The sequence below is a fragment of the Pinus tabuliformis genome, chromosome 3_2, assembly GCF_031772625.1.
Source record: "Pinus tabuliformis cultivar Carrire ecotype Pingquan chromosome 3_2, CPIR1, whole genome shotgun sequence".
Classification (NCBI taxonomy): Eukaryota; Viridiplantae; Streptophyta; class Pinopsida; order Pinales; family Pinaceae; genus Pinus; species Pinus tabuliformis.
Genome location: NC_142302.1, coordinates 969,787,552 through 969,802,175, shown reverse-complemented (window position 1 = coordinate 969,802,175; position 14,624 = coordinate 969,787,552). Strand labels below are relative to the sequence as shown.

The 14,624-nt window shown below is 39.9% G+C and overlaps 1 protein-coding gene across 1 annotated transcript in view; it reads left to right on the top strand.

Moving 5' to 3' along the window:
* Window positions 1–1,075: 1,075 nt before the first annotated feature.
* Window positions 1,076–14,624, top strand: part of LOC149183864 (uncharacterized) — a 30,064-nt gene continuing 16,515 nt past the window's right edge. Inside the window, exons 1-3 of the mRNA XM_089415117.1 lie at window positions 1,076–2,192; window positions 2,285–3,636; window positions 3,881–3,945. Coding sequence (XP_089271243.1) covers window positions 1,076–2,192; window positions 2,285–3,636; window positions 3,881–3,945 — 2,534 coding nt within the window. The remainder of the gene's footprint in view (window positions 2,193–2,284; window positions 3,637–3,880; window positions 3,946–14,624) is intronic.

Below are 14,624 nucleotides of genomic sequence, written 5' to 3'. Positions count from 1 at the left end.
AGGGCATGAAAGTGCAAGAAAAAAAAAACACTAGAAGCAGAGATGCAATTAGCATCGAGGAGGAAAAAAACCCCTTTGAATCTCTTAAGCCACCTTCAGATCCTCTAGAGATAGAGCGAGAAGATCTACCTCAGCTGGAGAATAACGACACCTTAGAACCAGGTAATAATCCAATCCCAACCCCAAGTAATACTTCCTCCCATTCTTATGTAGATATAATCAAACAAAAGAAGAAAAACACAGAGAATATAAGCTCATCAGACGATGAAACCTTTGAAAGCCCAACAAAAAAAGTTCGAAGAAGAACAAACAGGGAAACTAGGGAAGAAGAGTCAGAAAGGAAAAAAACCCTTGGCAGTCAAGCTACCATAGAGATGACACTTGGGAGGAATACCAGGCCAAGGGTCCCCAAGGGAGGAGGGTCTACCCCAACAAGTGGTAAATGATGCAGCTGGTCTCTTGGAACTGCAGGGGTTTGGGGAATCCCACTAAGGCAAAAGCCATCAAAGATCTATTGAAAATGGAACCCACAGACATCCTCATGCTCCAAGAAACAAAGGTAGAAGGGGAAATCCTTCTAAATACCAGTAACACCAAATGGAAATTTGACTCTGGAAAGGTTGTCAGCGCAAGAGGCACGGCTGGAGGAATAGGAACATTCTGGTCAAAAAACTTATTTTCTCTAGAAAGATCCTTCGAGACCCAACATTGGATATTTACTGAATTGCACCACATAGCAAGCAATATCAACCTAGCTTTATTTAATATGTATGTTCTTGTACACTATGAGGAAAATAAAGAGTGATGGAAGACACTCTAAGAGTTTCTAGACCATATCAATCCCAGGAACATAGTTATAGGAGGCGACCTGAACATAATTCTTGACCCTAAAGAGAAGAGAGGAGTGATTTACTCAAGAGACCCTTTTCTCACCACAACGGAGAATATGATATTACAGAGGGACTTAGTAGACTTTAAGCCAGTTAAAGGAAAATACACTTGGACCAACAACAGAACAAGAGAAAATCATATCGCAGCAAGGCTGGACAGATTCCTCATCAGCAACTCTATAATGATGGGGAAAAGAATAGTCATCAACAAGATTCTTCCAAAACTCACCTCGGATCACAAACCAGTTCTCCTCTGCCTGAAAGATGAAGAAGACCTAGGCCCCCTCCCCTTTCGCTTCAGTCCTCTCTGGGCAGAAAGAGAAGGGTTCTTTGAAACAGTTCAAACAGCTTGGAGAATAGATGTTTCAGGCTCCCCAAGCTATGTGTGGGAGCAAAAAATGAAAAATGCAAAGAAGGCCCTAAAAGAATGGATAAAGAAACCTATGAAAACCCCCATCAGCCAGAGGAAAGAGGCTGTCATCCAGCTGGAAGAAATGCAATTTGAATTGGAAGAGAAAGATATTTACCCCATGGATTTAGACCAAGAAAAATCTGCACAAAGGAAAACATATTGTTCCTTCAGAAGCGAGGAAGAGTATTGGCGCTTAAAGTCCCGCAGCTTGTGGCTTAAAGCTAGGGACAGAAACACCACATATTTCCATAGACAGTACAGGGCTCGACTTACCCGAAATCACATAGCAGAAATCACCACATCTAATGGACAGGTATGCAAAGGATTTGCCCAAATCAAGGAAGCTGCAGTGAAACATTTCCAGACTCTCCTTACTGCAGAAAAGGATGGGAGTGAGGAAGATATATCAGAGTTCCTCGCAAATATACCAAAGCTAATCAGCACGGAGGATAATGAAAACCTTACGAGCTCAGTCACGGAAGAAGAGATATCCAATATTGTCTGGTCTATGGAGCCAAACAAAGTGCCAGGACCTGATGTATTTTCAATCCACTTTTACAGAATCTGTTGGGAGTTAATCAAACCTGATCTCCTCAGAATGATACGTGGATTTATGAGAAATGCAAGGATCGGGGGCAGAATTAACTCAACCTTTCTCGCTTTAATACCTAAGGAAAAAAATCCAGGATCATTGGACAAATACAGGCCGATTTCACTGTGCAATGCATCCTACAAGATAGTGGCCAAAATTTTGGCGAACAGAATCAAGCCTCTCCTGCAAAAGCTCATTTCTCCAACCCAAGGGGGGTTTGTGAAAGGAAGACACATCCTGGACAACATTATCCAAGTCCAAGAAGCCCTGCACTTGAGCCATTCACGCAAAGAACAAGGTATGCTTATAAAACTAGATATGTGTAATTCTTTTGATAGAGTTAACCACTCCTTTCTGTACAGGGTCCTTTCATCCTTTGGATTTAATCAGGACTTTATAAATTTAATCAAAGCTTGCCTAGAGAAGATCTGGATAGCTCCAATGGTAAATGGGAGACCAACAGATTTCTTTTTAGCCACCAGGGGATTGAGGTAGGGCTGCCCCCTGTCACCATTTCTTTACATCCTGATGGCAGATTCCCTGAGCAGAAAATTGATCATGGAAAAAAAAAATGGCAACACCCTGGAATCAAAATTGTGAAAGAAATCGACCCAATGAATCACGCGCTGTTCGCTGATGACTCACTGTTGCTTGGGGGTGCATCTCCACGAATTGTTAACTCCTTCAGAATCATACTTAAAAAATACTGTAGCATCTCTGGAGCGTTAATCAGCGAAAGGAAAAGCGCTGTCTACGGATGGAATACAAAGCAGCACGCTATCGACAGAATTGCCAGTGATCTGGGCTTCAACAGATACGCAAATTGGGATAAATTCAAATACTTGGGACTCCCAATAACAATGGTATCCAACAGGAATCATCTGTGGGAAGAGATGATATCGAAATTTAAGAAAAATATCACAGGGTGGGGGGGCTATTGGCTTACCACAAGAGATAAACTCACGCTCATTAGATCGGTCCTCTCGGCATTGCCAACGTTTCAGGCCTCCTTAATGTTGGCCCCAAAGCAAATCTCAGACCAAATCTCCAGCCTCATGCGAAATTTCTTGTGGAATGGAGGGCGAGGAAATGATAACAGATTCCATTTAATTAAATGGGAAACAGCGAAAAGACCTATAGAGGAAGGCGGCCTCCAAATCCGAGACCCCCTACAAGCAAACGTAGTGTTGGGTTGTAAATTACTGTGGCAATTTCTTGCTGAGCCCAATCACCCAGTTAGTCAGATATTAAAATTCAAATACCTCAAACACCAATCAATCAGATCCTTCATCCCGGAGAAAGCTCCAAAAGGAATGCAAGCCTGGAAGCTATGCGGCAAAGGCATCAAATTCTTCAGAACTCGCCAGTACAAAATTCATGGGAATGGAAAAAACACTCTGCTATGGAAAGACAGAGTCATGGGCCACCCCCCTCTGAAAGAAAACAGTGAAATATCAGAGATAAGAACATGGTTACAATCAAAAGGAATTCAGAAGATCGAAGACATCTCTGGCTGGGATAACAAAGGAGATTGGCAGCATTGGAATTTTCCCAAGGCACCAGTGCATCTAATCCCTCAGCTACACGCCCTTAAAGAGGCAATTTCAGACTTCGCTCCAGTTCATAAAGATGAAGAAGATACCTGGGGATGGGGAAAGACGGGGGTGTACACAGCAAGACAAGGATACTTACAGATGCAAAGCAAAAAGGATTCGCCACATCCGAAAGAAGTGTGGAAGCAGGTTTGGGATAGTTTTAGCATACCCAAGATCAATTTCTTCTTTTGGACACTATTCCATAACAAAATCCTGACCGGAGAAAACCTGTGTAGGAGGAACATAGCATGCCCCCATCGATGCGCTCTATGCAAAAATGCACTAGAAACCTCAAATCATATGTTTATTAATTGTAAGTATGCTAAGAAGGCGTGGTCTATCTTTCTAACCGGACTAAATGTGAGACCCACAGCTCACTGTTCGATTGCAGATATGTTCTCCACTTGGAAAGCCAGTTATTGTCACAACATCACTGGCAAATCTCTATGGTATAAGGTATGGATTGCTGCCCCAAAATATGTATGCTGGAAGCTATGGCTAGCTCGAAACGAAATCATCTTCATCCAAAATGAAATACCAGCAGAAAAAGTGGCAGAACAGGCAAAGAAACTCCTTTTAGAAACCCTAAACCATTCTTCAGTCAAAGATGACAACTCCCTTCGAACAGAGGAAAGGGCATGGCTGGATGAATTCTCTTACAAGACTAGACCTTCAACTATCACTCGACCAACCCATAAGGAAAGATGGCAGATTCGAGAATCCCAGGATAGATTTCAGCAATGGTGGAAATCCCAGGGCAAGTGCACTATCTTCTTTGACGGTGCCTCAAAAGGCAATCCAGGCACCTCAGGAGCAAGAGGGGTAATCTTCTATCCAAACGGGGAAAAAGAAGATTTCAGTTGGGGACCAGGAACGAAAACCAACAATCAGGCTGAAGCTCTCAGTCTTTTAAAAGCTTGCCAATTAGCCAGAAAAGAAAGCCCAAGAGAAATCCTTATTTTTGGGGATTCAGAAATGTTGATAAATTCATTAATAAGCAAGAAACGACTCAAGGATCCAGTGTTAAACAAACAGCTCTCAAGAGTGAGCAGAATCCTGAAGGACTTCTTCTCGGTGCAAACATTTCACATACTCAGATATCTAAACAAGGAAGCGGACAGATTGGCAAACATAGGATGCACTCAACAAAGTGGATTGATCAGCATAAATGCAGGTGCTTTGAAAACGGAAATTATCCCTTAACTGGGAGAGGAGCTCATGTAAAATCCATGAATTGTAAATTGGTTGATTAGGCTTTGCACAACCTGAAATTTTCAATAAAACACAACCGTTTCAATTAAAAAAAAAACCTTAATCCCTGAAGAATATCTTACCCTTGCCTATGTGGTGGAGGGTGGGGTTCCTAGTTACATGGAAAGAAGAAAAGCCAAAGTCAAAGTCTAGACCATCAAATCCACAACTTCCCTTTGACAATCAAACATTGGCTTATTGTTGCTCCTATATATCTAATTACTCAAAGCTAAGGTCAAAAACCCATTCAATCTAATACCAAGGAAGTATGGATGCTACTTGATAGGTCTTTTAATCACCTTTTAGATTTATTAAATCGATAAGTAGAAGTCTTGTGCATTTAATTATCAACCAAGGATTTGTATAATACTTGCAAATATGCCAAACCATGTTATGTAACGAGCTCACAAAAAGATAGATCAACGACTTAAAAAGTATCCTCTTTGAGGTGGAAACCTCCTTTACATCACATAAATGAACAATTCTTTGACGATACAAATGACAAGACCTCTTTTGTATATATAGGAGTCTAAGGGGTCACAATATAATAAGAGCCTACATAACAATAATAATGTAAGGACACAACAATAACAATAGTGGGCTTCTATAGGGCACAACAATAACAATATGGGGGCTACATAGGCACAACAATAACAATAAGGGGGCTACAATAACAATAACAGTAAGGGGCTACACGAGTATTATAGGGACCTAACATGCCCCTCTCCTTCAAAAAAGTGTTGTCCTCAATGTTTGAGTAGTTATGGATGCTTATGTATAAAATTCTCATCCTTCCATGTGGAATCTTCAACGGGTAAGTTATTCCGCTTAAATAAGATACTCTGAAATTGATTGATTCCATAGTTATCAGGTTCTTGTTTTTGTGACTTCTTCAGGCTCAAATATGATTTTTCCTTCTTCGTCAAGTTCTGGCAACACTGTTTGAACTGGAAGCTTGTCACCGATAATCTTTTTTAAGTATGAAACATGGAAAACTGGGTGTACTCGAGAATATGCAGGGAACTCCAATTTGTATGCCATAGTAACAATATTTTGCAACACTGTGTAAGGACCGTAGTACTTGGGTGATAATTTATTATCCTTCTTAACTTGCTTGAGAGACATTTTCTTGTATGGTTGTAGTCATAAGAATACCCAGTCACCTACATCAAAACTTCTTTCACTGCAATGTTGATATACCTGTTGTTTCATTTGATTCTGCGCACAGTGAGGTTATCCTTTAAGAGTTGGAGAACTTGTTGTTGATGCTCGATGTGATGTTCCACTACTTGAACCTTAGAATTTTCTCTTAAAGATGGTGTGATGGATGGTGGATGATATCCATAAAGTGCCTTAAATGGTGTCATTTTTGTTGCAATATGGAAGGAAGTGTTATACCACCATTCAGCTAGAGGTAACCACTTGACCCATTGTGTTTGTTTATCATATACAAAGCAATGAAGATATCCTTCCAAACATTTGTTCACTATCTCAGTTTGTCCATCATATTGAGGATTATAAGATGAGCTATGAGCTAATTGAGTACCAAGACAAGAAAATAATTCCGTCCAAAATTTTGTAGTGAAAATGGGATCTCTATCACTTACTATAATCTTTGGGTTTCCATGAAGCTTTTGAATTGTTTCCATAAATGCAGTAGCAATTGCACTGACTTTAAAAGGATGAGATAATACACAAAATTGTGCATACTTGGTAAGTCTATCAACTATCCCCATGATGACACTCTTTCCTTTAGACTTAGGTAAACCTGTGATAAAATCCATTGAGACCTCCTCCCAACGCTAACTTGTAATGGCTAAAGGTTGTAGCAGACTCTAGGTATTAATTGTCTCAAATTTAGTTTGTTGGCAAACCAAACATTCTGCCACAAAATTTTGAATATTAAATTTAAGGCCATCCCAAAAAAATCCTTCTTGACCCTGTGGTAAGTTTTTAAAAATATTTAGTGTCCTCCTAAGGGAGAGGTGTGAAATTCCAAAATAATATTTTGTTTGAGTTGGGAATTCTTACAAAGATATAAGTGATCTTTGTACCATAATGAATCATTTTTCCAAATAAATGTATCAGATGTATTGGGATCTTTCTGCAACTTTTGAATGAGTGTCCACACCTCTTCATCATTCTTCCATTCATCCCTTGCTTCGGTTATCCACTCAGGTTGGATAATAGAAATGGCACAAAGCAATGCTTCCACATCCTCATCCTTTCTTGAGAGTGCATCTACAACAACATTTTGCTTCCCTTTTTTGTAGATGATTTCAAAGTCATAACCCAACATCTTTGTCACCCATTTTTGCTGCTCTTCTGAATATAATCTTTGTTCCAAAAAGTATTTAAGATTATCATGATATGTTTTTACCTTGAAGTGTATTCCCATTAGGTAAGGTCGCCATTTTTTTAGTGCATGTAGTATTGCCAACATTTCCTTCTCATAAATAGGTTTGTGTAAATACTTTCCTTTGATTGGATGACTTTCAAAAGCAAGGGGTCTTCCTTCTTACATTGAAACAACACCAATTCCATTTCCCAAAGGCATCACATTCTACGATAAAGGTTTTGTGAAGTCTGGCGTAGCTCAGACCAGTGCTTGGTACATTGCCTCTTTAAGATGTTCAAAGGCCTTAGTTTCTTCTGGAGTCTATTGTAGCATTTACAACCACCCTCCAAAATTTTTCCTTAGCCTCATTTTGGAGCCTCCCTTCCAACCTTCACAACAGCTTTCCTTGATTCGTCAAGTTCTCAAGTTTCAGTGTCTTTCTTGCATAAAGGCAACCTATCAGTCACACCTTGATTCGTTCCCCTCACAAGTTGTTCACCCAGACTTGGTCCAATTGCAGGTTGAGCAGCTTCCCCTTAAAAATTTCGCATTTCTAGAGGGAAACCAGCCTTCCCTCCAGAAATTGCGCAATCCTCTCTAGCAGCCTACTGGGCTCCAGGATTGCGCAATCCTGCCTGCCAACACTCCTAGTAGGATTTGCGCAAATTTCCCCAGCAAGGTTGCTCAGCCCAGAATTTTCACAAATTTGGACAGTTGTCAGCTGCTCTACCCATAAATTGTGCAAATCTCCTGGGCAGTCAGCCGAGCACCCAGCCAGAAATGCACATTTCCTTCAAGCAGTCGAACAACCTCTTGCATGTACAACTGAGTTGACCAGTTCCCTCTGGGACTGAGCAAAGAAGACTTTCATGCATAAGTTGTTTCTCTTAAGGCAGTATGCAAAGGCATCCCTTGTCTCAGGGATCTATGTTTAGCAGTTGGAGGTTACATGCAAAGAGCCATTCAGAAACATCCCACCAAGTGTCGCTTCCCCTAGATTTGTGGCATGCGCGTCAAAACCTCGATGTTATCAAAACTCATCAATCGGACGCTGCAGAGCTCATTCCTCACATCAACCTTGCATCTCTGACATCCCACATCACATCTAGGAGATATCGACACATTCAGCTCAACTGTTTTGGGGTAAGCCCGCTTCCCATGCCTTTTGCTGCATTTTTGTCGCCTTTTGTGTTTTCGCTTGTGGGAGTATAGTTTGCTTGATTTCTTTGAGTGTTTGTTGCCGTTTACATGTATACTAGTTTGTCTTAGCTCTGTTTCAGTTTTCGTTGCTATCTCATTGTTGTCACATGCATGAAACTATTTTGCACAAACATTCGCCCAACCGGCGAAATGCCTCACCCACATGCATGTTGATCTGTTTGTTGAATCTTTCATTCATGTTTTGCATGCATTGTCAATCACTTCTGCTATCACTTAGTGTCACCATGCATTTACTGTCTTAGTTTCTTTCAGTTTCCAGTCGGTGAGTCAGGCCAAGCTTGGCCCAGACTTCGCCTTCACCAAGGTTGCATTGTGCAATCTAGGGAAGGAAGGCTCACCTTCCTCTCTAGATTTGTGCATTCCTGCCTAGCACTGGTATCCAAGACTTTTTTGTGCATTTCTAGAGGACGATGGTTGCTTGGCCCAAGAAATTACACAAATCTATCCCTGGGCCAGCAATCCTTCCTAGCTGGAATTTCACATTGCGCAATTCCAGCAATTAGCAGCCATACTGGACTGTGCATTCCGTAGTTCCAGAGGTCAGTCAGACTCCCAGCAGTCGAGACTGTGCCTTGTGCAGTCTTGGCAGTCGGTCTCCCGACCTCCCAGCCGAAATTGCGTAACCTTCATGATCATGCACTCAGGTATGTTGCAAGTCAGTTCTCATGTTCATTTTGGTTTTCCACTAACAGATTGCTTGCCATGAGTGTTTCCATGTCTCTAGGTATCCCAGGTGTTCATCTTCCTCTCAGCAGTACAGGTATAATGGTTTCTAGGAGAGCAGAGATGAAGACACTGTTCAGAGCACACTTGGGGATGCAGTTGATCAAGTGTCCATGGACTTGCCTACCCACGAAGACATCAAGTTGTTTGTAGACAAGGACATCAAGATATGACAACAACAACATCACAGAGAGCAACATCATGAACAGTAGCTGAAGAGAGCATACCAAATACAATGAATGCAAGAGGTGGGTTATTGACAACACGGAGGCGGAACAAGGTTGCAAGCTCAAGCAGGTCCATTGATGATGAAAGCAACATTGAAGACTCTGGTTATGAGGCGACGGTGCGACATGAAGATCATGCGAAGGCAGAGAATGGAACAAAGAAGGAGTTGCATGTGTTGAAGCAGCAACTCAGGAAGAACATGAAGTTGCACAGACAGACGAATGAGTTGCAGCAAGAATAGGAACAACAGTGAGCGCAACATGCACTCACAGATGAAACTGCACCCGTACAAGTTAAAGATCCATCCCAGCAGCTGACACAGAGCAGACATGGTGAGCAGTGTTGTTGATCGCATGCAAGGGATTTAGCATCATGCATGACATTGAGCACACGCATGCAATCCAACCCATTCAACACACTCACCAAGGCGAAGACAAGAAGCAAGTCCAACTGGGCTGAACATGTACTTTAGTAAGTTGATGCGCATGACCACCAGCACACACTTGAAGATAAGCACATACACTATGCATCAGTGTGTTGTCGGTTCATGTGCACCTAAGAAGACCATGCACATGTTAGCAGACGAGTTGGATGAAGGAGCCGAACCAATGCGTCGGTTGCAACGGAGGCAAGAGTTCGCTTCAGCAAGATTTCACCATGAGGTGCATGCACACCATCACAAACGTCCAAGCTCGGCATCAGCTCACCACCTTCACCATCACAAGCATGTCAAAGAGTTGGTCTCATCACAGCGGACCAAGAGTCAGTGATGTCTTGTAAGGCTTGCTCAAGCCATGTTGTCTCACATGAGTACATGTGCATTGTAATGTTGAGTCGTGTCAAGTGTAAGTCAAGTGTCAATAGTTGGATGTAACAGTCATAGAGTAGGCAAAGAGTCATGAGGGTAGTTGAACTGTCACAAAGGGGAATGTCAAGGGCCACCCCACCATTTTCTATAAATAGTCCCTCATAACTCATTGTAAAGGATTTTGGTCAGCCAAGCTTCTACTAAGACTGTCTTGAAGAAAGCTTGGAAAGTATTGCAATGCACCTTGGCTTTTCCACTGCACGGAGCTAGTACATCTCTTTGGAGGAGTAGGCGGATGTGGCTGTAACGTTCCATTGTTGGGGCTAATAGGTTTACATGGATGTATTGTATGATTGTGACTTACACTTCTTTATATAATAAGAGCTAGCACATTTTCATGCATATGTTGTTATTGTAGTTGCACTGCTCTGGTTGCCTTAATGATAAATTTTGTTTAACTTACGTACTTGTGTATGAACTGATTTGTATGCAATTATATGAATCTTGTTGTTAATGTGTTGTATATGTTGTTAATGTTGTCACCATCCGTGTCGAATGCTCTGTTAGACATCAAACAGACCTTTCACATGAACCTTGTTGTAACAACTATCGCACTCGTCTCTGACTGATCTGTGAGTGTTGTATGTGTTATCTTACCTTGTATGATGTGACTGCCGCATCCGAGTGGATTTCTCCACTGGAATTTGTGCATGTCCTTTCGTGTTGTATGTCCCTAGCCGAGTTGGGACTAATCCCTTTCAACCTGGAACTCACCTTCACCTTCACCTCCCATACACCTTCCTTGACTCACTGCATCAGTCACACCCTTGCTACTGATAGAGTTATCTTACTTGCCTTTGTGCGACATCGTGGTCAAGGCATTACCTTACGACCCACTGCTGGGAATCCTATACCAAATGGTCTGAGGTCTAATTAGGACTTCTTACCGTGAAGATCCCCTTGACATGTTGGGGGGTCCAGCACCGTCAACAGAGTCCAAGAAAATGCATCTTTCTTCAATAATGGTGTTAGAGGTGCCGTTATTCTCCCATAATTCTTAACAAACTTGTGATAATACCCTGTCAACTCAAGAAATCCTCGAAGATTCTTTATGGTTGTGGGGATTTTTCATTCCTTAATGACTTTAATTTTGTTAGGGTCTACCTTAACACCCTCATGAGATACAATATGACCCAAATATTCCACCTCTTATACTTGAAAGAAACATTTGGATGTTTTTGCATATAATTGTTTCTCCTCTAATAGTTTGAGCACCCTGTAAACATGTTGAACATTATCCTTCCAAGACTTGTTGTAGATTAGTATATCATCAAAAAATATTAACACAAATTTTCTAAGGAAGGGTTTGAAGATGGAATTCATCAAAACTTGAAATGTGGAAGGTGCATTAGTAAGGCCAAAAGGAATGACCAAAAATTCATAATGACCCTCATGAGTTCTAAATGTTGTTTTTGGAATGTCTTCGGTCTTCATTCTAATTTGATGATATCTTGAACGAAGATCCAGCTTGGTGAAGTAAATTGCTCCATGTAATTCATCAATGATAGGAATGAGAATTTTATCTTTAATAGTGATCTTGTTCATCTCCCTATAATCTAGACACATACGCCATGATCCATCCTTCTTGTGCACCAATACTAATGGAGCAGAGAAAGAACTTTCACCTGGTTGAATTATACCAGCCTCTAGCATTTCTGTAACCATATGTTCAATTACACTCTTTTGGTCATAAAGATATCTATAAGGCCTGACGTTTGGAGGAACACTTCCTGGAATCAAATGAATAGCATGATCATGATCACGAATAGGTGGGAGGCCTTTGGGAGTCTCAAACACCTTCGAATGATTGTCCAAGACTTTTTGGAGATCTGGAGAAATATATGATTTCAATTTTTGAACCTCTAGTGAGCATAATTGTGCAATTACGCCTCATTTTTCTTTCTTCAGAAGATTTGTCATGCCATTAGAGCTGATTATATTTCCTGGTTTCCCTGTGATACCCCTTAATTAAACTTCTTTTCCTTCCCAAAAAAAAATTCAAGAAAAGTTCTTGAAAATTGAAATCTATCATCCCCAAAGATTGTAACCATTGGACTCCTAGTACAACATCAGCACTGCCCATTGGAATGGAAAGCATTAGAATATTGAATACATATTCCCCCGTGGTTAGCTTGATATTATGGCACTTTCGCGAACAATTTATAGTTCCTCCATTTGCAACCATCACTTGACACTCTAGTGCTGGATATAGGAAGCAATTCAATTCCTTGGTTATCTTACAATGAATAAAATTATGGGTACTACCTGAATCAATCAACACTATTACCTTTTTCTTCTTTATATATCCTTCTATCTTGAGAGTTTGAGGAGTGGTAATTCCTGCCAATGCATTACAATATATGGTCGGATTCATTTCTTCTTTATTTGGGGTTGGTTCCTGGTGTATATCCTCTTCTTTTGATGTTTCTTGTTCCTTTTCTTTCTCCTCTTCACAATCTATGTAAAATAATTTCTTCTCAGCGCACTTATGAGCTTAGTGTATTTTCTATCACAATCGTAGCAAAGCCCTTTCGCTCTTTTTTTTCCTCCAATCATTGTGGTGTCAACCTTGTAGGTTGTGGAAGATTAGGAGCAACAACACTTCCATCTTTATAGTTGTGAGTGGTAGAATTCCTTGTTTCCATAATTTTGTTTTCAACTTTTCTTTCTGCCCTTAATGCCTTCTCCAATGAATCAAGTTCCCAAACGTGAACCTCATATTGGATGTTATCTTTTAAAGTCCCTATGAACGCATCAATCCTATGCTCCTCTGGAATACCGGTTACCCTAATATTCAATTTTTGGAAGTCTTAAATGTGCTCCGCCATTGAACCTTTTTGTTTGAGATTTATCAATTGGCTAAAGAAGGTGTTTCTCTTTGTATATTCATAATGTGTTATCATTTCCTCCGTAAAAATTGACTAGGTGACAAGTGGTTTATGAGAACAAAACCATCTATACCATACAAACTGATTGGGTTCTAAATATGAAGATGCAGTATGTACCTTTTGTGAGGGTTGCACATCCTGTAGATCAAAATATTGCTCCATCTGTAGTATCCATGTTACCAGATCCTCTCCATCAAACTTCCTCATATCTATCTTTAGAATGTGGTAGTTCGTAAACCCCACATTGCACATTGGAGTGTCTAAAATCATAATTCATATTCCTTTTTTCCTCATCATGACTCTCATGGATTACCTTGTCACCACTGGGAAGCCTTTCTTACAACAACTTTGTCAACCCTTCCAACTTGACATTCATTGCATCCATGTCTACTTTAAAAAACTCCATGTTTCTTTTGATACCATTCATGTCCCCTTTTAATCCATCCATGTCATATTTGGTTACTCTTTGTGAGAGCGAAATTCGTTGCACTTGGTCCCGTAACTATAATATATCATGTTCCAATTCTTCTTCTTCATGTGTCATAGTAGAGATTTCTTAGGGCTTAATGGGTGTAGAATTATTTTGTTTGGGAGGAATTTTAGAACCAATTACTGATATTTATGCTTCAATATGCCCTCTAAATCCCTTAAAACTGATTTTTCAAACAAAAGTTATGCAAAATTAAAAAATACACACTTTTTTCTTGTTTTTTAGGAGCTCAATTTTGAAACTGTTGTATCTCTATGATTTCGGATCTCCAAGATCTGAAATTTGGTCTTGTGGTATCCCTCAAAGTATTCTTTCCAATGCCACAACTCAGACTGAATTTGGATTCTTCAAGATAATGTTATGACCAATCTCCCATGATGACATGATTATGGACTGGTTCAGTAGATCAAACTTGTACGGAGTGCCATATGTCATTGTTGCGACCTTTGAACCTGTTGGAATAAATCTAATTGCTAAAGAAAATAAGCTATTTCAACTAGAAAGTAAATAATCTCAATAGAAATTAGATATTCCATAAACCCTAGCATGAAATGAACTTGCAAAAAGGAAATAAACTATTCTACTTGTAAAATGAAATGACTGCACTCTTAAAAATCCAATTCTACTTGAAGTAAAATAAAATAAACCAATTGTTGTTCAAGAGAAAATAACTTCAAAAGGAAATCACTCTAAAAAAACAAAAAGTTACAACAAAACCTTGGCAATCTATACCTGTGGAAACTCTCATATTGTAAAAGTGGGTACTAAACTAAAAATAGAGTATAATAAAGTTAATTAATACTAGAGCCTTGTCCTATCTCTTTGATGCAATCAATAAAACCAAAAACTAAACATTCATTTAGATTTAATTATGCTAAAACAATTACTTAATTAGAGAAACAAGATGATCATCTTACACAAGTAAATGTCCTCAAAAACATTGTTAACAAATTTCCTAATTCATGAAATCATCACTATAAATTAGTACACCTAATTACTCGAAAAAAGCTAAAAAAACAAAAATTAATTATAAATAACTAAATCTTAGTCAATTACAACATTTCTTCGCTAAAGAAGGGGACTACCTCCTTAGACGAGGTACAAGGAGGAACAAACAATAACTACACC